The sequence below is a fragment of the Trichosurus vulpecula genome, chromosome 8, assembly GCF_011100635.1.
Source record: "Trichosurus vulpecula isolate mTriVul1 chromosome 8, mTriVul1.pri, whole genome shotgun sequence".
NCBI lineage: Eukaryota > Metazoa > Chordata > Mammalia > Diprotodontia > Phalangeridae > Trichosurus > Trichosurus vulpecula.
Window position 1 is genome coordinate 153,378,404 of NC_050580.1, and position 23,857 is coordinate 153,402,260.

Consider the following 23,857-nt stretch of genomic DNA (forward strand, 5'->3'; position numbering starts at 1 on the left):
GCCAGGTCTCTGGCTCTTTAAGGTGTTCAAAGCTCCTCTGAGCAGTTATGCAGAGAGAACAGAGAACCGTGCATAGTGAGCTCCCCAAAACGACGGTTCGAGTCTTGCCACTGAAACATGTTGGCTGTGTGACCCTGGGCGGGTGCCTTTGTGAGTCTCCCTCCATCCCCCCCTTCCTGGAAAGTGGAAGCTCTTGGCCCCATGACAGCGGGAGTGATTAAGACTAGGGATGCCTCTAATTTTCAGAAAGCCTTCCCCACTCCCGGCCACGCAAGTCCTGATGTCTCTGCTACTGACGGAGGAGTCATTGATGTTCCCTTCCTGACATTATGGTTATTTTCATAGGACTTGCATGGTGACTTGTGAGTCCCAAAAACCAGCATCAGGGTTCACGTCCAAGGGAAGAAGCGGGGGGAGGAGAAAGGGGGGGGTTGCGCTCAGGACCTACACTCAGTCCCCCCACCCAGAACAGACTGATTACCTGGGGGGCGGGGCGGGGAGGAGAGGGGAGGGGGGAGTAACTGTCAAACCAGTCCTCTTGGCGCCATTATTTAAATAGTACGTGCCACACTCGTTGCTATGCGTGCCGGGGGCGGGGCTCCGAACGCATTGGGTGGGTCCGGGAGGTGGAGGGAAAGAGAAGGGGCGGTGACAAGGGCGGGGCCAGGCTAGGGGAGGGAGAGGGACTAGCCGCGGCCCCCGGCGGGGTTCATTGCGCCTGCGCTGACAGTCGCAAGATGGCGGACAGTGCGGAACTAAAGGTAAAGCGCAGCTCGAATTCACTTCTAATATTCGACTGCGGAGATGGCGCTGCGTGTGCCGGGGGGAATGGGGCCAAGCCCCAGGGCCCGTCCGGACCAGGCACACCTGAGCCTGGAGTGGGGCGGGCTCGGATCCGGCGGAGGGGGCCGGGCAGCGGCGGGCCGCGGGCCCCGGGCGGCTCGGGGGCGCTGACGGGTCCGGTCCCCGGCGTGTTATTGTTGTGGGCGCCTCGGGCGGGGGTGGCCGGGGAAGGAGGCGGGCAGTCCGAGAGCGGGGTGCGGAGGCGCCGGAGCGGGGAGCTTGGCCGCGGCGCTGCCAGCCCTCCTCTCCCCCACCCCCCCCGCTCCCGGGCGGCCGGGGTTCGGGGGTGGCGGGTCCGGCGGGGGTGGCTGCGGGTTTGGGGAAGCTCCCCGCCGCTTCCTCTTCCTCCTTCCCAGCCCCGGGCTCCTGTCAGGAGCTCGGCTCCGGCCCCTCTCCCCTCCCACGGGGAACTTGTCTCCGGCCGCCCCGCCCCTCTCCTCGCCTCCCCCTCAACCCGGGACGCGGCTCTCCCCGGCCCGCCCGCTGCCTGAGGAGGCGCCTCGCTCGGCCCCCTCGGATGCGGAGAAACGGTGCGTGGGGGAAAAGGAGATCCTCCAGCAAAGTTTAGCGAGCGCCAGGGCCCGCGCCGCCCGCCCCTTCCCTTCCTCCCTCGGGCCGGGGATTCCTGCCTGCTGTGGGCGAGCCCCCCGCGAAGGGTGCCTGCCTCCCCGGGGGGGGCGCGGCGACGCGACCCCCCCATCCTCCTCCTCCTTCCCCTTCTCCATCCCCCAGTCCCACTCGTGGTCCTCAGGGCGAGGTCAGCCTTTGGGGCGTGGGGGTCTGCGCCCACCATGATGGCGATGCTCTTGCTGGATGGAGGTGAATGGTCGGTGTTTATATCCCCGGTTGCCTTTTGTTTGTTGGGGACATCTTGCTGGCCATGTTGGTTGGAACGAGCTCCTCTCCTCCTCCCCTCGCCAGCCCCCTCGTCAACAGCGCCTCCTCCGCGCTCCCCCTCCCACCTGTGTCAATTCCTCCAGCTGCGCGAAATGAAAGGCGAAAGCTTGACTTTTTCACGTCATTATTTTCCCGATAGACCTCCCCACTCTGCATCTACTTCTTTACCTGGTGATTACTCCTGCACGGGAGCCAGTACAATGCTGCTCGAGGGGGTGGGAGGGGGTCGGTGGGTAGGTAGGTGGTGAGTAACCGGCTCCTGATTGGGTTTGGACTTATGCGGTTCTGCTCGAATAATTGTGTTTTAGCAGCTAGCCGTATTTAAGTTACAGAGCTGTATTTTGAGGCGTCGAACCGGATACTCCCTTTTCATAAGTGGCTTTGCGTATGCAAACCAAGAAGCCGGCTCTCCCCCGGCTCGGAGAGGGAGGCTGACAGTTTCTGTCAAAGAGTTAATATTGGGATGTATAATGGTAAAATCTTTGGTGGAAGCCTTATTTAGAATAATTGATGAGGTGAATTCCAGTCTGAGGTGAGAGACCAAGGGGTTACACTTATGTTTTTACTTATAAAATTAAGCTTAAAAAAGTCAAATCCTGTAATTGTTTTTTCCACTGACCAAAACCCTTGCTAGAAAATAATTCCCTCTCCCCTCCCCAAATTACTTGTCAGAATAAAACTTCCAAGTACATGTTGAGACATTAGGTTTGAGTTATCATTACATTCTTGAGTTTATTTCTGATCTTAAATTTATTTGAAAATGTCTGAATTAGAGAATGCTTTATGCTTTCAAATTAGGAGGAATTTGTGTTATGGGAACATCTAAAAGACTAATCAGGAAGTCTTGGGAATTTGAACATTTGGAGAACTTTAACTGTAAAAAGTATACTTGAGACCAAATTCTCAGAAATTTTTCTGTAGGTTTATATATTTGAAAGTATAGTCATTAGGTTGCCGTGATCTTTGCCTTCTATTCATCATTTGGGAACCCTTTTGAATGTTGGCTAATGAGTTCTTTTATATATGGATCACAGAATAAAGCAGGAAAGCTTGTGCTCTCTATATTGTCACCCTTGATGCTGTCCTAAGAAGCTAGTATGGAAAGCACATGCTGGGGAGGTTTCCTTCTTTGTTCTTTCCCATTTTAAGAAAATGCCTTTGGGGATAGAGCAGATCCCTGGTGTGATTCCTGTTAGGTAAAATCTCTATTTACAAAAATGAACCGGTATTTGATTGGAGCTAAATACCTGAAAAGGAACTGTCATTTCCACACCAAAAGAAAGGTATAAAATCTCTCTATGATCCCAGATATAAATTTCAGACTCATTTTGTGCAAAGGAATTGATGGTGCCATGATGCCTCTATTGTTTAATTTTAAGGAATTAATTGTTAGGATAAACTATTTGTCTTTGTAAGAAATACAGGAGCCTTAAAAATTGCAAATGCTTCATTGATGTAAAATCACACAGACAAATCATGTTAATATTTGATTACAGTTTAATTTGTCGACATTTTGGGGACTATCCAACCATGGTGTTCCTTCAACAGAAAAATTTCTGTGAATTGACATTCAGACTACTTTTAGGAGAAATCTTGATTTATTTTTAATGCTGGAGTTTTTAGAAAATGTTTCTTGATATTCTGTTTTTTGAGAATGTGCAATTAAATTTATGGCTTTCTGATAAGTCAAGGGACTTTTTTGGAATTCTGGGCAAAAATACTTTCTTAACAGAGTTCAAAACCTGAGGAGGTTTTGAGCCCAATTCCTTAACTCACAAACCCATGATAAATTTTTCTATTGACTATAGTCATGGTTATTTTTTCACCTTTCTCTTTTCAGTGACCTCTTTTTAACTTATAATGGACTTAAAAGATCAAATGGTTAAACCAGACAGATCTACATCACCATCGATATTGATATAATACAAGCTACAACACTTCAGAGTATTGCCAATAAAAATTAGATTGCAAATTGTTCTACACATCAAAATGAATCTTGTCTTCACATTTGTTCATGAAAGTTTCAGTCTTTCATTGGATGTCACTCATAAAAGATACTTGCAAAAATGTTGGGGGAGTGGTGAGAATTTTATGATACGGGCTCTTAGATCAGGAGGTTATAAGGGCCAGATTATTTTGGCAGTTAATAATCTGACAGCTTCATGTATCTCTACTTTGTACTTTAAAAATATTTGTACAGATGTTTTCAACTTTAAAACTCAAACCAAATAGTATTACTACTTTAACTCAGGAAAAGTAGTAGAAAAGGCAAGGCTTAACAATTTTTTTTAAAGGATAGAAAAATGTATGCATTTGGTGACAAAATTAGAGAATCTTTTTAGGACGACCTGTAGGAGTAGGAGTACGTTCTGTTGCTCAAACTCTTTTAAAGTAGTAGCCACTTAATTTTAATCTTTGTGGTTTTAACTTACTTGCTTTTAGTTTAGCTAGAAACATACATGTACATCTGACAACATTCATGGATTTTATTTAAATTTTCATAACTTGCTTTTAAGTACCACATTTGATCATTTTTATTCTGTCATCATTGTTAAGAACAATATTTAAAACAATTTCTAAAAACACTTTACTTTTCAAGTATTTCACATAATTGTTTTGAAATACCTCTTTTCCTTTCCTCCCCCTTTCTCCTCCTTGGTGATTGTATTGTCTTTCTCTTCAATGAGACTCTTGTAATCCCTGTTGATTGCAGTAGTGCTTAGTGCTGGGTCCATAGCTGATTAACCTTGGGTTTCTGCTGGTGAACTCCATCAACATGCTGCTCCAGGGTTTCTTGCTGAAGCTTTTGAAAGTTCAGGGTAATTGTACCCTTTCTTGTTGGTAGCTAGGGATAAAAATAAAGTGAGTCTGGTTGAAGTAGGAATTAGAAAGAATTATTGAGACCCCAGATTTGAGAGAGTCTGTGCTGGGATATAATGTTTTTAAACCTGCATTTTGCTTCTTCGTGATAATAGCTTATATTTCTTTAACGTTGCTCTGTATTATTTTATTTGATCCTCAGAACAAACCTGTGACACTGATTGAACAGATTGTTAATCTTTATATTACAAGTGAGGAAACTGAGGGCCAGAAAATTTTTTGACTTGCCCAAGATCCTGAGATAGTCATCTCCTTTTTCTGGACTGTTATAACATCTACCAAAACTGGTCTCTCTGCTTCTAAACCATCCTTCTTTTCCTGAAGTTCCCAAAGTGGGCCATACTGCCCCCTGGGGGGTGCTGGAATGATCCAGGGGCCAGTAGTAGCCTTGGGTGCAGTTGGAGGGCATTGAATAAAAATACGGCCTGTGGAAGCATATGGAAAGAAGATAAAAAAATTTTGAAAAACCATTCATACATGTTTCATCTGTTGTGTTGTAGAGTTAAGTCATAGTGATCACATTATTTTCCCCCCAACATACACAAAATATAAGTTATAACTGATCAGTGGTCAGGTCCCTGTCAGGTCTTAACAAGCAAGTGTTGGCAGGCAAACATGTTTTGCATTCCCAGGAAGTACAGGATGCCTAGGCAGGAAAATGTTCGTGTAATGACTTGTTTATCATACAGTTACAGGATACAATATTGCATCATCAAAATTTCAATGTAGGAAAAACCTCACAAAATTACAATAAATTATAAAATTTAAGATGTATCGTTTAAAAAATATAATTTTTTTGAAGTGACGCAAATTTCCAAAAAAAGTTAAAGGGTTAAAAAAAAATAGATTTCTAGAGGGGTGTTGAATAATTTTTTTTAAAGGAGGTGATAGGCCAAATAATTTTGGGAACCTCTGCTTTGTGTTTATACTCAGTAGATTGGTGGCATAGTGGGTAGAGGGATAGGCCTGGGGTCAGGAAGTCCTGAGTTCAAATTTGGCCTCAGACACTCTTGCTTTAATTTCTTCAAATGTAAAATGGGATAATAATAGCACTATTTCTCGGGCTTGTTGTTAAGATCAGATAATATTTGTAAAGCACTTAGCACAATGCTTATTAAATCCTTGTTCCTTTTCTCTTACTGGCACTTCCTTCCCCCCTGTTCCCTTAATAATGGACTAATTTTTCTAATGAACCACTATGATCAAGTCCTTCACCTGCTCTAATAGCATCAGTGAGTCTGCTAAACTCCTTAAGCTGACTTTCAAGACCCCTACAATCGGCTTCCCTATCTGAGGATTTTAGTGGGCTAAAAGCTCCATGTGGATCAGTAGTATAATATGACAGTAAAAAAGAATTAATATGACCATTTTTTGTATGGGCCATGAACTAAGAATGGTTTTTACATTTTTAAATACAATAAAATTTTCTTTCCTCTCAGGCTGTGCAAAATTGGGGGCAGCAGGCCAAAATGGGCTGCAGTTTGCTGACCCCTCTGTTCTTAGTCATAGAAGACAAAACTGAGTAAATGTGGAAGTTGCAAAGGTGGAAGGGCTGCCTTAACTGGCAGGGGTAACTGATGTTCAGTTGCAATCTGAGAGCTAGGTCTTCATGACCATTTATTAGGTATTATAGTAGAGATTCTAGGTTAGTTATGGGTTGGACTTGATGGCTGCTGAGGCTTCTGTAGCCCCAAAAGTTGGTGATTCTTGTGATTGTTCAGGCTTCTTTTCTGTTCTTTCCACTGACCCTGCACTACTTTCCAAAACACAAAACCTGTTTCCAACAATGGGCCTCCCCACCATGAAATAACACCCAAGCAACCATAGTGTCATAGGATGTAAAGCCAAAAAGGGACTTTAGATAATTGAGTCCAGGACTTCTTGACCTTCATCTTTAAATACACATGCGCGCGCACACACACACACTTGTGTTTCAGTATAATTGATTCCTTTTGTAGCCCTATGTATTTATTTTATGTATTAAAAAATATTAGTCTGAGAAGGGTTTACCAGATTATGAAAGGGGGTTTATGACACAAAAAAGGTTAAGAACTCCTAATATTGTTCAGGTCTTTCATTTTACAGATGAAGAAACAAAAGCCTGGAAATGTGAAAAGGAATAGTAGTGGTAAGAAGCAGAAGCGGGATTCTTTGACATTCATCATCCCACTTTTTATTGTTTAAGAAGATCCTGAATAATGGCTGTAAGGAGAAATAAAACTAACAATTTCTACTCTTCTCCTTGGACAGGCGTGCTGTATGCTCGTTGCATTGTAGCAATAAAATAGCCTTAAATCCCTGCTTTGGCTCAGGGACTCAAATCAGAGTAAAAAAAAATCCTGTATAAAAAGAATATTTAATGCATTACCTTCCAAAGTTTCTTTTTGGTTAACTTTTCATGGGAATCTGAGTAATCTCTACTTCTGGTTTGTTTGATTTTTTTTTTTCCCTGAGGTTGGAAGCTAGTAGTGTGTATGTGTATACATATACACATATATGTCTGGGTGGGTTGAAGTAAAGAAGAAAAATTAGTAAATGTTGATGGAGCTAATACAGAATTTGGGATATGAATGGAATTTTTGTGGGCCCAGTGACTTTGAAATTGATTAAAAGATGACTTTACAATATTTCTGCAAGTACATGTATTTTGAAGGTCCTTTTTTTCTGAACCCTTAGGGGTGCAAAAAAACTGGAACCATAAATAGAAGTGGTGGTCCAAGTGGCATGAACAGTGCTTCCCAATTGCCAAAGCCATTATGGACATTTCTTGAGCTGTCTTCACAAGAAAGGCCATGTGAATTTATAAGCAATAATCAGATTTTTCTATTTTTACATATGTGTGTCTCGTTTTAGGAGACTCAATGAGACTTTTTGGGAAGTATTGGTGGATGAATATTTTAATTAGATGAAATATTCTTGATGAGACTGAAGAATTTTCCTTAACTCTTGTTTTGCATATGGTGGTTTAACATTGTTGTTTCTACTACCTCTAAATAAGCCTGAGCTTTTAAAAATTATGAAGAAAAGCAACATTACAGAAGGTAAAAATAAACTTCCTTTATCATTTGGATGTACTTGACAGATTAAAAGAAAATTGAAATTGGCTTATTTAAGTTTATGTTAGCTTTGGAAAATTATTTAGTCAGGCATAGCAAGGTGTTTGTTTACTGTGTCTTAGATCAATTGATCAGTAAGCATTTATTAAGTGCTTACTATGTATCAGTCACTAAGGAACTGAAATAAAAAATTAAACGGTCTGCCCTCAAGGAGCTTATGTTCTATAGCAGACAACAGGTACATATAAAATATATATACAGAACAGATGTGTATGGCCCTTTCAGGATGTGTGCTCAGAATTTTTTTTAAGGCAGACGTTTAAGTACTCAGTCACAAAAGATGTTCTTTTAATCATATGGAAGAAATTAAAGCTTGATGAAACTTTATTTAAAAAATTAGTAGCTAAACTTTATTTTTAAAATATACTTTAAAAATGAGACACTGCCTTTTTTGAGGGAGGTAGTGGTGGTGGGGTGTAACAGAAGTTCTAAGCCTTTTTTTATGTCCTAGATCCCTTTGGCAATCTGTTGAAGCCTATATCGACTCATGAGAATAATGTTGTTAAATGCATAAAGTGAAATGCATAGGATTACAAAGGAAACCAGTTATGTTGAAATGCATTTAATCAGAATATTTTAAAAATGAGTTCATGAACCCCAGGTTAAGAACCTTTGCATTAGGAGTTGACTGAGCACATCCTGTATTCACACCTATCTACAAAACAAAATTAATTTAAGGTAATTTTAGTGGGGAGGCACTAGCCCCTGGGGTGGGTGGTATCTGGAAATGCCTCCCCATAAGGAGAAGTGGCAGTTGATCCAAGTTTTAAAGGAAAAGAGAGATTCTTTTTTTTTTCCATGCAAAACGTAATTCCATACTATCCATGTTGCACGCCCCCCGCTCCCCTCCCCCCCCCCCCCCCCCCCCCCCCCCCCGCCAAAAAAAGACCCAACAACAAAAAAAAAACAAAAGGTAATAAAATAAAGTGGAAAAAGTATGTTTCAGTCTGCACCGAGAGTTTATTAGGTCTCTCTCTGGAAATCAATAGCTTTTTTCATCATGGTTTCCTTTGGAATTGGATCGTTGTCTTGATGCAGTTGTCTTGTGATTGTCTTCTGAAAGCTTTGCATCTTTCACAATTGATCACTGTTACAATATTGTTACTGTGTCCAATGCTCTCCTGGTTTCTGCTCAGTTCATATGTATCTTCCCAGGTTTTTCTGAAACTATCCTTTTGTCATTTCTTGGTGCAATAGTGTTTCATCACAATTATATACCACAACTTGTTCAGTCATTCCCCACTTGATGGGTATCCCCTCAATTTCCAATTCTTTACCACCAAGAGCTGCTATAAAAATTTTTGTGCATCTAGGTGGAAGGAAGGATTCCAAGAGTCAGAGCTGAGGAGCCTAGGGTACAATTGCCTATACAAAGGTATTGAGATGAGAAATGATGGAATGTTCTGTCCAGTTGAGGTGAACCATATAAGTGTAGTAAGTCAACATGGAAAGTTAAAAGGGGAGCCAGGTTGTGAAATGCCAAACAAAAGGAGTTTGTATTTGGTCGTAGAGAAAATAAGGAGCCACTACAATTTTTTGTAGCTGTGTGGAGGATGAATTGGAAAATAGAGAGACTGGAAACAGGGAGATTAATTTGGAGGCAAATCTAGTCCTACCAAAAGGTGATCTGAGCTAGTGTAGTGGCCATGTGAGTGGAAAGAATTGACTAAATCCAAGGTGTATTGGCAAAAGACAGGGCAAATAATTGGATATATAGGGTGAGGGACAATGAGGAGTCAAGGATGAGGTTGTGAACCAGGATGTCACTGGTAATGCTCTTGATAGAAATAGGGAAATTTGGAAGAGGATTCCGAAGGCATGTATAAATGTGAAGAAGATGTGGGTTACTTTGGCATTTTAGATATTTACAGGACATCCAGTTTGAATGGGCAGTTGATGATGTGGAACTGGAGTAGAGAAACTAAGTAAGGTTGCATACATAAATGTGGAAATTATTTTTACCTCTCTGTTCCTCTATTTCTTATCTCTGTGACTTGGCTGTTTTCCATGATTGAAAATTTCCCCTCCTCTATCTCATAGAATCCTTGTCTTCTAACTATTTGCCAAAAGATAAATGGTAAGAGAACATAAAAAGGCAGTTTTCAAAGGAAGAAATTCAAGCTATGGATAACCATATGAAAAACGCTACAAATCACTAATAACTAGAGAAATGCAAATTAACGAAAGCTACTTTTTGGTTCTACCTCACACTCATCAGATAGGCAAAGATGGTGTACTCTTTGATCTAGTGACTCTGGCCTTCTTGCTGTTCCTTGAATAATATTTCATCTCCTCACATTACTCCTCCCAACCCCCTAGCATTTTCACTGTCTTCCAGCTTCCTTGGCTTCCTTCAGGTCTCAGCTAAAGTCCCATATTCTGCAAGAAGCCTTTTCTAGTCCTCCTCAATTTTGGTGCCTTTCCTCTGAGATTATCCCTAGTTTATCGTGTATATACATAATTGTTCACAAGTTGTTTTTCCCAATTAGACTTGAGCCTCTTAAGAACAGGGACTTTTTTTTTTTTTTGCCTTCACTCCCCAGTTGCCAAAGCCATTATGGATATTTCTTGAGCTGTCTTCACAAGAAAGCCCATGTAAATTTATAAGCAATAATCAGATTTTTCCGTTTTTACATGTGTGCCTCTCATTTTAGGAGACTCAGTGAGACTTTGTGGGAAGTATAATGGGTAAATATTTTCATTAGATGAAATATTCTTGATGAGACTGAAGAATTTTCTTTAACTCTTGTTTTGCATATGTGGTTTAACATTGTTATTTCCTCTACCTCTAAATAAGCCTAGCTTTTAAAAATTATGAAGAAAAGCAACATTACAGAAGGTAAAAATAAACTTCCTTCATCGTTATCATTTGGATATACTTGATAGATTAAAAGAAAATTGTGAAATTGGCTTATTTAAGTTTATGTTAGCTTTGGAAAATTATTAAGTCAGGCATAGCAAGGTGCTTATCCCTACTGCTTATTAGCACATAGTAAGTGCTTAAAGCTAACTGACAAATGTTGTAGGGGCATTGAGAAAATAGGCACACTGATACACTGTTGTTGGAGCTGTTAATGGGTCCAGCCATTCCGAAAAGCAGTTTGGAACTATGCCTCAGATGTCACTAAATTGTGCATACTCCTCCAATAACTAGGCCTGTACCCTGAAGAGATTTAAAAAACAAAAAAGAGAAAAAGGACCTATATATATATACAAAAATATTTATAGTAGTGCTTCTTATATTAGCAAAAAACCCCAGGAAATGAAAATGTCCACCTATGGAAGGATATCTAAATAACTTACACGTATGAATGGAATGGATTATTATTATGTCCTAAGAAATGACAAAAGGGATTGTTTCAAAGAAAGCTGGGAAGACATATATGAGTTGATGCAGAGTGAAATGAGCAGAACCAAGTAAAATAATTTCTACACTGACATCATTATTATAAAGAAAATCTTTGAAAGATTTCAGAACTCTTATCTATAACAAACCTTGATTCTGGAGGAACAAAGATGAAGCATGCTACCTACCTGACATGGAGATGAGAGACTCTAAAGGCAGAATGATACATAGCCAATGAGGAATTTGCTTGATTCTGCATACTTGTTATAGAGGTTCAATTTAGCTATTTGTTCAATTAGGTAGAATGAAAAGGAGAGAAAATAAATACTTGTTATTTGGGGGAGGGGGAAGGAAATATAGAAAGCAGAACATCTTTGGCAGTGAGAAAAAAAAATAGCTCTAGCTTCAAGAAGTAGCTCGAACAACATCTACATTTAGACTTTCCTAATTCCCTAGCTACTTTGTATTCATTTTGTATTTTATGTGCTGATATGTATATGTTTCCTTAGATAAAGTATAAGTTCCTTGAGAGAAGGGATAGTTTTATTCTTTGTATGGGGTGGGGTGGGATAGAATCAAGAGCTTCACAGAAAAAGCTGGAATCTAAGATGAATCAGGAAAGATAAAGATTCCGAGAGGCAGAGGTGTAGAGAGAGAGGGAGTATATTCCAGAGATGAAAAAAGTCTTGTGTAGTTCATGGAATTCCAGAAAATAGCTAGAGGCTAGTTTGACTACATGCATTTAAAATATGTGATTAGGAATAGTGTGAACTAAGGATGTAAATTTAGAATGGAGCCATATTATGAAGGGCCTTAAGAACCAGGCTGAGAATTTTATGTTTTGACCAGGAAGCAAGCAATAGAAAGGCTTTGAAGTGTTTTGACCAAAGCAGTGACGTGGTCAATCCTTTGTCACAAGAAGATTATTTTGGCAGCTATGTGCAAACTTTTTGATTGTGTCTTCCTAGCAGTAAAACATTTTGAACACAGGCCTCAAATATGTATGTGTACATTTACTTATTTATAAATTATTTCATGTAGTGCTATACTAATAATTGTGCACATCGTAAAACTTACACAAAAATAGTAGATGTTAAAGGATAAGATAATCCTAGAGTGAGTAGGGAAGCAACATGGACGAACATTGCTTTAGGAAATTCGTTTTGGCAACCATATGAAGGATGTATTGCATTGAGAACCTATTGCAGTAGTCCAAGAAAGAGGTAATGAAGGACTCAACTAAGGTGCTGGCTGTGTAAGTAGAAGGAAGGGATGTGGAGAGAGAAAAGAAAAGATGTAGCAACTGATTGAATCTGTGGGTTGAGGAGATAGTAAGGTGACAACAAAGTTGTGAACTTGACTAGCTCGTAGGATAGTGGGGCTCTGTACAGAAATAGGAAAGTTCAGAAGAATGGTAGGTTTTTAATGCTGATCCTGTAATAACACATCCATGTTTGTTCATCATATGGTACTCATTCTATTCCACCTAAAATAAAAGGGGAAGGCTCTAACCTGGTTACTTCCCCAGAGATCAACGTTCACTGCTTTTCAAGGGGTACCCACTGCAGTCAGCCAGGTGATTTAGGGAACAGGGGGTGTGTATGATTGGGGGAGGGGAGGATTTCCCCAATGGCATGTGCGTAACTGGTGCTGTGGGTTCCTGGGTGAAGAACTAGGGGATAACTGCCCTCTATGGCTGACTGGGCTCAAAAGCAAGAGACTGGGGGCCTTGCAGGAGAAGGAGAAAAGCGAAAGAGTAGAGGAGTATATGGAGGATAAGAATAGTAGGGTTGTATTAGAGACATCCCATGTTTGGGGATTGTGGGAAGGGTTGAATGCAACCCTCATTCCCATACTCCTCTTGGTTGGTTACATACTCCTTGGGGGGTTAGTCAGGTCACCCCCAAACAGCTTCCCAAGTCCATTTTGGAGACTATTGGTATAGAATAGTGGTTTTCGAAGTGTGGTCCTCAGATCCTTACAGGTCCCTGAGACTCAAAGGGTCCTTAAGGTCAAAACTATTTTCGTAGTAATACTAAGAAGCTATTTGTCTATTAAAATACTCCTTTCTTTTTCCATCCACCTATCTATGTGAGGCTTCTAAATAACTTATTGAGCATATACTTCAAAATAACATATTGAAACAGATTGAATATAGAAGTGTATAGGAAAATGTAGCTATCTTCTATTAAGCCGGACATTAAACAGATTTGCAAAAATATATAAGATAGTGCCACATTTCTCACTGGCTTATTTTGGAAAATAGTCAATTATACTATAATACATATTCTTTAAAATTGCACATAGAGCATGTGGAAAAATGAAATTAGGACTACAGCCTTCAAAAGCTTTATCAGCGACAAAGAAAGAGAGGAACCTAATAGCAATGGCAACACAGTTTTATACATGTTAAATGGTTAAGACATACATTATTACCATAGTAAATAGTGGTGGCAGGCCTTCAGGCTGGCAGAGTCAAAGTCAACATTGATAGCAAGAATAGAGGGCTCTGGGTTGGGGGAGGGGTGTGTGTTGGGCCTACCTTTCTTCCTGCCTACATCTCCTACTGCATCAGAAGATACATATTACCTTGATAAAGACCTGAAGTTTGCTTGTGGGAGAGGACATGGGAAGTGTTACACGTTGTGAGTTATTGTAAAGCGGTATAGCTATTTCTTGAGGAGGAAATCCTTCACATGCAAATGCAAAAATCACTTACACACATTATTTCCTACTGTATCAGTTGGGTTAGAACAAATTTAAGTTTTTAAAACAAATCTTATAGCATAAATGACTGTCGTTATTTTTTATAAAAAAATTAATGTTAACGGGTAGTGGGTTTATTGTTATTTTTAAATAAATAAAATTTCTTTTAAAATTGATCAGCTTTGGGGCAGCTAGGTGGCGCAGTCAGTAGAGCACCAGCCCTGGAGTCAGCAGGACCTGAGTTCAAATCCAGCCTCAGACACTTGACACATGTACTAGCTGTGTGACCTTGGGCAAGTCACTTAACCCCAACTGCCCTGCCAAAAAGCAAAAAAAAAAAAAAATTGATCAGCTTTAATTTCTAATACAGTTAAATATTTATTAGATATAATTCAAGTAAACAAAAGCTCTCAATTTTTTAGAATATAAAGGGGTCCTGAAACCAAAACATTTGAGAGCTGCTGGTATAGAGGATTAGATTGAAGAAAGGAGATACTGAAAGCTGAGAGCCTTGTCACCATAGGAAAGGTCTAGTTCTAATTTGAGGTCTGGTTAAGTCACTGAGTGAATAACTGAGTAGGTGCCTTACCCTTCTCTGACCCTCAGTTTTCTCAATTGTAAGATGAGAACTTTGGAATGATAACTTCAGAAAGTAAAAATGTTTTGAATTACTTTACTATACATAATCACTGACAAGCTATGAGGTACTCATTACTTACAATATAGGTTATTCAATTTTGACATGTTAGAGATGCATTGTACTTATGGCTTTATTTTTTCAATTTTATTCTATTAGGTATTATGAACTTAGTCATTAACAAACATGAACATTTCAGTATTCATAGAAGAGCAAAAGGCATATATGAAATTGTACAATATAAATTAACATAATTTTACCAAAATTGCTGTGTCCATTTCTGACCTTTTTGTTTTCTGTACTCTTAAGATATTTTATCAATATTCTTTTGAAATAATTTTTTTTAACATTTCTGTAGCCACTCAGTAATAAATATAGTCAAGCAAAGCAGTTTAATGCATTGGCCTGAAAATGTCTCATTCTGCACCTCTAGTCCATCAATTTTTGCCCAAAAATGGTGTTATAGTCTTATCAGTCCTCTGAAGTTATGACTTGTCACTACATTAACCAGTGTTGTTGATTTTTTTTCACAATTTTTAGAATGTTCCAGAGTTGCTTTTCTTTGCAATTTGTTATCAACACAAAAGTGTTCTCATATATCTGCTCATTTCACTCTGCATCAGTTCATATAGTTCTTCCCAGTTTTCATTGAATTTTCATTTTTCCCATTTCTAATGGCTATGGTTGGTTATTGTCCTTTGTTCTCAAAAAGGACCAAAATGACGTCACTATGCTTGAGTCAAGATTCAATGTGTCCGACTATGGCTGATCAGGCCAATACAGGCTTGGAAATGCTCTACCACAGGTTGGGCACAAGTAGTCCATGTGAACATTTGGAGTGGATACTCCAGACTTGAGCATCTTGTGTTTCCTTTCAGCTGTTTCAATTCTGCTTTGCTCATAGAGCACCTTCTCTGATGTGGGAATGTCATGCTGAACGGTCCTGTGGCAGCATCTTCTAAATCACACAATCAATTCCAAAGTTCTTGAGAGAAACCTTAGAGTGTCCTTGTATCACTTCTTCTGACCACCATGTGAATGCTTGCCCTGTGTGAGTTCTCCATGAAATAGTCTTTCTGGCAAGCATACATACGTTTTGCATTTGAACAACGTGGCCAGTCCATTGGAGTTGTGCTCTCTGAAGCATAGAGTTTGAATGCTTGGCAGTTTAGACACCTCAGTGTCTGGTACCTTGTCCTGCCAGGTGATCTTCAGAATCTTCCTAGGACAGTTCAAATGGAAGTGATTCAGTTTCCTGGCATGGTGCTGGCAGACTCTCTGGGTTTCATAGGTATACAACAATGAGGTCAGAACCACAGCTCTGTAGACCTTCAGTTTGGTAATCAGCATAATACTTCTTTTCTCTCGTACTTTTCCTTCCAAGCCTCCCAAACACTGAGCTAGCTCTAGCAATGCGTGCATCAACCTCATTATTAATGTGTACGTCCGTGGGAAGTACACTACCAAGGTAAGTGAACTTATCTACAGCATTCAAAACTTCTCCATTTGCTGTAACTGCTGGTTCCACCTAAGGGTGGTGTGGTGGTGGCTGATGGAGCACCTGTGTTTTCTTGGTGTTAATCGATAAGCCAGAATTAGCACAAGCAGCAGAGAATTGATCTATGCTTTGTTGCCTCTCAGCTTCAGAGGCTACATTGAGTCAAAATTTGGTCATCAGGAGAAGTTCATCAGCATTGTATGTCAATTTCATGGCCGCATGCTTGCCTGGTTCTAGATAATGGACAATGCTCTCCTGCCTTCTCAGTCACCGATGGAGTGAAACAAGGCTGTGTGCTTGCTCCCATGCTTTTTAGCATCATGATTTCAGCCATGTTGTCAAATGCTTTCAGTAAGTATGAACACGGCATCAAGGTCAGCTACTGAATTGATGGTAAATTCTTCAGCTTGAAAAGGCTACAAGCCAAGACCAAAGTGGAGGGAGTGTTGCATGATTTTCTATTTTCCCATATTTGAACTCAGGTCCTCCTGACTGTAGGTCTGGTGCTTGTGCCACCTAGCTGCCCCTAAAATAAATTTTTTTTTGAGCTTGGAATATAGAGGCGATGTGGCACAATAGAAGCCAGTAATACCTCTTTAGCTTGAGGAACTTTCAATTAGAAAACTCACACATTACCTAAACATAAAAGTTAATCACTACTGCCTGGAACTAGACTGGTATGAACATATTACTGTAGCAGATCACGGTGGCTGTAGTGATCAGAGAAAGCTTAGATTGGAACTTAAAACAGGTAGGATCTGATTAGGCCCAAAGGGAGAAGATATATTCCAGAAAGTGGACACAGCGTAAGTAAATGTGAGGAGACAGAAATGCACTAGTCAATCAGCAGGCTTTACTAAACACTTGTTATGTGCCAGACAACTTGCTACGCCTTGGGGATATGAAGACAAAGAATGAAACAGCTCTGACTAGTGTAGAAAGATTCCTAGTTCAGGTAATGAGTTAGACTAAATGGTCTCTGATTTCCTGTAATTCAAAAAGGACCATGCTGGAATATAGTATACATAGAATCTCTCAGAATTTGAGAGATTTAGTCAATTTCATCATACAGTTGAAGCAGCTGAGGCCTGGAGAGGCAAATTAACTCAAATACCAAATGAATGGTAGAAATGGAATGAGAACCCAGGTATCCTGATTACCTTGTAGTCCAGTGCCTTACTACTACTTTGACTCCCCCAGTGTGAGGTAAAATAGGAAAGATGAATGGGATTAAAATGTCGAGGCTTTAAATGCCAGACTATAGAGTATAGAATTTACCCTATCAGCCCTGGTAAAAAATTGAAAGTTTTTGAGCATTAAGAATTGAAAGAGAAAAGCAGCCTTTTAAGGTTTATCTGATAGTTTAATGGACTAGAAGAGTAAGAGCCAAGAAGCCCAATTATTATTACAATGATCTATCATAGATGGCATCAAAAATAATTTTGTGGTTTGTTTTTTATTTTTGGAGAACTACAAGTATTACCCATGTTTTACAGATGAGAAAACTGAGGCCAGAAGAGGTTAAATTGATTTGCACAAGGGAATATTTAGATTCAGGAAAGACCTGAAATTCAATTCTGCATGTAAATTAGCATCTAAAAGGGAACTCAAATGTCTTAACTGATAAATCGGGAGTCAAACTGTCCAGATTTATTACAGATTACCTCACAGATTCTGGTATAGCAAAACTAGACATGACATTTCAATCACCAGCTTTGCACGAGCTTTCCTCTAGGCCTAGAATCCATAACCTCTTCATTTCTGCCTCTGAGGATCCCTTTTTCCTTCAAAATTTACCATAAATGTCCCTTTTCTATGTGCATATCTTTCCTGATGGCTATCCCCACCAGATGTTAATGCCTTCCCCTAAAAGTTAACTTTGGCTCTTTCCCTGTTGCTGCTGAGTCGAGCGGGAGGCGGAGGCTCCCGGGTGTTTTCAAGATTTAGCTTCACCCGTGAACCGCTGCCATGGCTGAGGAAGGCATTGCTGCTGGAGGTGTGATGAATGTTAACACTGCTCTACAAGAAGTGCTGAAGACCGCACTCATCCATGATGGCCTAGCTCGTGGAATTCGTGAAGCTGCCAAAGCCTTGGACAAATGCCAAGCCTATCTTTGTGTTCTTGCTTCCAACTGTGATGAACCTATGTATGTAAAGTTGGTTGAAGCCCTGTGTGTGGAGCATCAGATCAACTTGATCAAGGTTGATGACAACAAGAAGCTGGGCGAATGGGTAGGCCTTGGTAAAATTGACAGAGAGGGAAAGCCCCGTAAAGTGGTTGGCTGCAGCTGCATTGTTGTTAAGGACTATGGCAAGGAATCTCAGGCCAAAGATGTCATCGAAGAATATTTTAAATGCAAGAAGTGAATAAATAAAAGCCTTGGTCTGATTTGGGGGGAAAAAAAAGTTAACCTTGAATTTACTTTGTATATGCTTAATAATCGCTAGGCAGCTAGGTGGCACAGTGAATAGAGTGCTGGGCCAAGTCAAGAATACTTACCTTCCTGAGTTCAAATGTGGCTTCAGACACTTCCTAGCCTTGTAACCTTGAGAAAGTCATTTAACCCCTTTTGCCTCAATTTCCAATCTATAAAATGAGCTAGAGAAGGAAATAGCAAACCACTTTTGGCCAAGAGAACTTCAAGTTGGGTCATGAAGAGTCGGACACAAATGAAAATGAATAACAGTAGAAAATATTAACTAACATTTCTATGGCACTTGCTATGTGCCAGGTGCTGTGCTAAGTGCTTTACAATTATTATCTCATTTGACCTTCACAAGAACCCTGGGAGATAGATGCTGTTATTCTCATTTTACAAATGAAGATATTGAGGCAAATGGGTTAAATGACTTGCCCAGGGTCACACAGCTAATGTCTGAGACTGGATTTGAAACTTAGAGCTTCCTGACTCTGTTGCTGTGCCACCTAGTTTGTATGTGTATGAGTTGTATCCCTGTAAACTCCTTGAAGGTTTGAGTGTTTGATTGCTCTTTTTATTCCCCACTTCCTAGCACAGTGTGCAGCATTTAGTAGATGTTTGTTAATTTATTTGTGTGTGTGTGTGTGTGTGTGTGTGTGTGTGTGTGTGTGTGAAAGAGAGAGAGAGAGCGAGCAGCAGTATTTAAGGTACTTAAGGGTAGGAATTTTTTCCTTTTTTCCTTTTGTAGCCCCAATATGTGATAGTACCTTACGTGTAGTAAGCATTTAATGTTTTTTTTTTTAATTTTAAGACTTTTTTTACCCCAGTTAACAGATATTTAATTCCCTCTCCTTCCCTCTCTTCCCCTTTGAAAAAAAGAAAAATAAATCCTTATAACAAATATGCATAGCCAAGCAAAAGAAATTCCTACTTTGGCTATGTCCAAAAACAGATCTTATTCTGAATCTTGTCAGGAGGTGGGTAGCATGTATCATCCTTGGTCCCCTGGAATTTTCATTACATTGATTGAGTACTTAAGTCTTTCAGAATTGTTTGTCTTTACAGTATTGCTATCCTTGTATAAGTTGTTTTGGTTCTGCTCACTTTACCCTTCAACAGAGTACAGCTTGGCAGCTAGGCGACACAGTGGATAGAGACTTGGACCTGGAGTCAGGAAGATCTGAGTTCAAATATGGCTGCAGACACTAGCTATATGATTCTGGAGCAAGTCACTTAACTTCTGTTTGCCTCAGTTTCCTTAACTATAAAATGAAGATAACAATAGCATCTACTTCCCAGGGGCTCGAGAAAAGAGACACTTTTTCTAAAGCACTTAGCGCAGTGCCTGGCACATACTAGGCACTATATAAATGCTTATTCCCCACTTAATAACAATTTTCCCAGGTTTCTCTGAGACAATCTCTTCCATCATTTCTTTTGGCCACTTGATAAATGTTTAAGCTGAATGGAATTAATTAAACTCTTTTATTTTCCTTGATAGCAAGGGATGAAATAGAATGGATCAATATAAATTCAAAGCTATACCTGACTTAATTTTAATAATAATTCAAACTAATGTTGTGTTTTTCCTGCATTAACTTGGTGAGGTAGGGGGTAAAAATATTATTGCCATTTTACAAATGGAAAAATTGATGTGCAGAGATGTTGTATTAACAATCCAGCTAGCAGCTTCTGTGGGGGCGTAAGATCCCTCCACAGCCAGCACCCAGGAGGCTACCGGGCACGCCGGAAAGGCACAGGTTCTTTTATCTGCTTAAACAAGGAAAGCACGGTGAAGGGGTTGACCAGCTTACTTTAATCCAGCATTCAGTTAGCATACAGACAACATTTATTTAGTTCAGGGGAAAAACGCCAGCATTCAGTTAGCATTCAATTAGTTCAGGGGAGCAAAGAGACAAGCATCAACAGACAGGCCAAATACAGATTACAGTCAGCTAGTTCAGGGGAACAAACAGACAGACCCAATACAATTCATAGTTACCAACATCTGGGCTCGGCCTGAGAGCAAGGACTGGCCCAGAGTCACTCTTCCCACCTGCCGCACCAACCGGAAGAGGAAAAAGAGCTCTTCAAGCTGTCCTCTCCCCTCCTACAGAGTTTTTGACATCATCAAGGGCCGCCTGAATGACCAGGGCCAATTGGTTCTTGAGTTGGCCTCTCCTCCTAGCGTAGACTAGGTTAACACCCAATAGGGCATGGCTCTGGAGTCAACACCTCCCCTCAGCCAGCCCCATGACTCATCACACAGGAAGTTCTCTGCTTCCAGGCATGGGTTTCTGGGCTTCCTGCCCTGGAAGAGGTCACACAGGAAGTTCTCTGCTCCCAGGCATGGCCCAGCAATGCTCAATGAGATAAACTGAGTCACTCAAAGAAAACAAAGGCCACTCTTGCTACAGATGTTAATAGATTTGCTAATGGTTCTCCTGGTTAAGTGTCAACATGGCATTTGTATCCCTTTCTTCTGACTTCAAGTCCAGGGCTCTTTCCACTTCACCAGTTTAATTCCCATTAAATTTGGGAGAAGGAAAATAAGGTAGAAGGCAAATTAGTCATTTTAACTTCTTGGTACTAGCTCTGGCTTAAAGCTCATAATTTAAGAAGGTGACTCACAGATCTTGAGAACACCACCATCTTTTCAGTGAGCCAGGCTCCCAACTTCACTCAATCCTTGACCTTTATCTGTTCTCTCAACCTGTTATCCAATCAGCTGCCAATTTTGTTGATTCTCCCTCCAGAATGTCTCCATCATCTATCCTAATTCAGACCTTGATAGCCTCCTAAGTGGTCTCTCTGTCTCCAGGCTTTCCCCTCTGCAGTTATTCTTCCACACAGGTGTCAAATTGATATTCCTAGAACACAGGTTTGACCATGTCACCTGCTTAAGAAGCTTCAGTGCCATTTCAAGCCTCTCACATCTTTGCTGCAGCCTACCTTTCTTGTATTTCTGTATTATTCTTTCCTTCACCCACTCTACATTCCACCCAAACATAGCCCCTGACTATGGCATTCAATCTCCCATCTTTGTGCCTTTGCACTGCCTATCTACTGTACATAAAATGAACTCCCTCCTCACCTCTGCCCTGCAGGAACTATATGGCTTTGGTTTTTATATTCACACATTATAGGGTAGTACCTAGCTATATTAAGACTTAAATGCTTTGTTGAATTAAATTCATTTTCCCCAATTTTACCAGTAAGGAAACTGAAGCCCATCTTTAAAATAAAAGGGTTTGGCTACACACACACACACACACACACACACACACACACACACGCGTACATATATTTCCCATGTAAATGCAAGTTATATGTACTTAGTCTTAGAGATTATATGTCTTACAGCAGGAAGTGATAAATTCCGTTCAGAATAATTAAAGAATGTACAACGTATTTAGGAGTCTATCAAGCCACACAGTAACTGTGAATACAATTACAAAACATTCATTACAGAAAGACAGATCCAGATAATTAGAAGAATATTAATTGCTCATGGTCAGGCTGTTCTAATATAAGAAAGTACTACTTAAATTAATTGACTTATTCAGTACCATATCAAAGTACCAAATAATTACTTTCTAGAACTAGACAAAGTAATAACAATTCTGGGGGAACAAAAGGTCAAAAATCTCAAAGAAAATAAAAAAAGTTGAGTAGGATGGGGACATGAACACCCCACAACATTTTCTAAGATAAGTTCTAAATAGATTTGTGACTTGAATATAAAAAGTCACATCATAAACATATTAATGGCACAAGGAAGAAAATAGCTTTTGCGACTTAGGATGGGGAAGAAGTCATGACCAAACAAGGGGTAGCTAGGATCACACAAGAGAAAATGGACAATTTTGATGACATGAAAAGCTTTTTGTACAAACCAAACCTGTTAAAGTTAAGAGAGAAACAATTAATTGGGGCATAAAAAATCTTTGCAACAAAGGTATCATATTCAAGATACATCTTTGTTTTTTATTTAAGAACTAGAGCCATTCCTAAGTGGCTAGATTGTTCGGAATGCTGGACCTGGAATCAGGAAGACCTGAATTCACATGAGGCCTTTGTTCGCCTAAGTTTCCTCAGTTATAAAATGGGGATGATGATAGCACCTGCCTCCCCACAGGATTGCTGTAAAGTGTTTAGCACAATGCCTAGCACATGCTGTTCTTCAGACATTTCTGTTGTGTCCGATTCTTTGAGACTCCATTTGGGGTTTTCTTGGCAAAGATGCTGGAGTAGTTTGCTGTTTCCTTCTTCAGCTTATTTTACAGTTGAGGAAACTGAGGCAAATAGGGTAAAGTGACTTGCCTGAGGTCACACAGTTGGTTCTAGTCTGAGGCTAAATTTGAACTCAGGTCTTCCTGACTCCAGGTCTGGCGTTTTATCCACCTCACCACCTAGCAGCCATCTGGCACATAGGTGCTTAATAAAATGTTTATTGATTGATAGATAAATCCTAGCCATCATCATCATTATTATTATCCAACAAATAAATGGTCAAAGGATATGGACCTGCAGTTCTCAAAGGAAGAAATTTCGTTTTCAACAACCATATAAAGATGCTCCAAATCTCTAATAAGATAAATATAAATTAAAACTCTGAGGTTCTATTTCACACCCATCAAATTGGCAAAAAAAAAAAAAGTTGGAAAGGCTGTGATAAGGCAAGTGATTTACCCAAAAAATCAGAGTTGTAAACTGTTCATGCCCTTGGTTCCAGTACTATCACCACCAGTTCCATTGCCCCAAAGAGATAAGAGAAAGAGGAAAAGGACCCATAGGACAAAAATATTTTAGAAGCTTTTTGTTATTGCAAAGAACTAGAAATTGAATAGGGTTGCCCATCAACTGGGGAATGGTTGACCAAATTATGGTTTCTAACGTAATGAGATAATGCGATGTGAGAAAGAATGGGGAACGTTTCAGAGAAACCTGGGATAATGAACTGATGCAGAATAAAGTAGGCAGGACCAGGCAAAAAAAAGAACATTATAAAACAATAATACCATTGTAAAGAACAACTTACTATCATCAGTGAAGTGACCATGGTTCTAAAAAACTGACAGAAGCATCATATGCACCTCCTGACAAAGAAGTGTTATTGAGGTGCAGAATGAGATGTATATTTTCTGATACTGCTAATGTGAGATTTTTGCTTGATGCTGCATACTTACTATAAGAATTTTTTTAAATGAGGGATGTGTAAGATGGGGGTGGGTTGGGATTGGGTTGCCAGAAAGAAAAGAAAGTATTTGGAGCAGTTTTTTTAACGTACAGAAGAAATCAGAAGGAAGGCTGGAAGGAAATAGACACAAGTAGAAGAGCTTGGAAAGTTATGTGTTGAATTCATTATATACTTAAAAGGAAAAGGAAACTATTTGATAAAGATTTGCAATTTCATGTACAGTCCTCTTCTATACAATTTTGCATATGAAAATGCTCATTTTATTAGGTAAGTTTATATGTCTTTTAAGTCTCTTTCTTGCTGCAGCATTTTTA

At 40.0% G+C, this 23,857-nt stretch overlaps 2 protein-coding genes across 2 annotated transcripts in view; both read left to right on the top strand.

Annotated features, from left to right (window-relative positions):
- The first annotated feature begins 571 nt into the window (after positions 1-571).
- The window catches only part of PIAS1 (protein inhibitor of activated STAT 1), a 152,325-nt gene continuing 129,039 nt past the window's right edge, over positions 572-23,857 (top strand). The window contains exon 1 of the mRNA XM_036734769.1: positions 572-761. Coding sequence (XP_036590664.1) covers positions 738-761 — 24 coding nt within the window. The 5' untranslated portion in view covers positions 572-737. The remainder of the gene's footprint in view (positions 762-23,857) is intronic.
- On the top strand, positions 17,892-18,316 carry LOC118828270 (40S ribosomal protein S12-like). Its single transcript, XM_036734771.1, has one exon. It carries the CDS (start codon positions 17,892-17,894, stop codon positions 18,288-18,290), a length of 399 nt encoding a protein of 132 aa, XP_036590666.1. The 3' UTR covers positions 18,291-18,316.

Excerpts from the sequence above, each read along its gene's own strand:
- LOC118828270 (XM_036734771.1), top strand. The coding sequence starts at position 17,892 with ATGGCTGAGGAAGGCATTGCTGCTGGAGGTGTGATGAATGTTAACACT.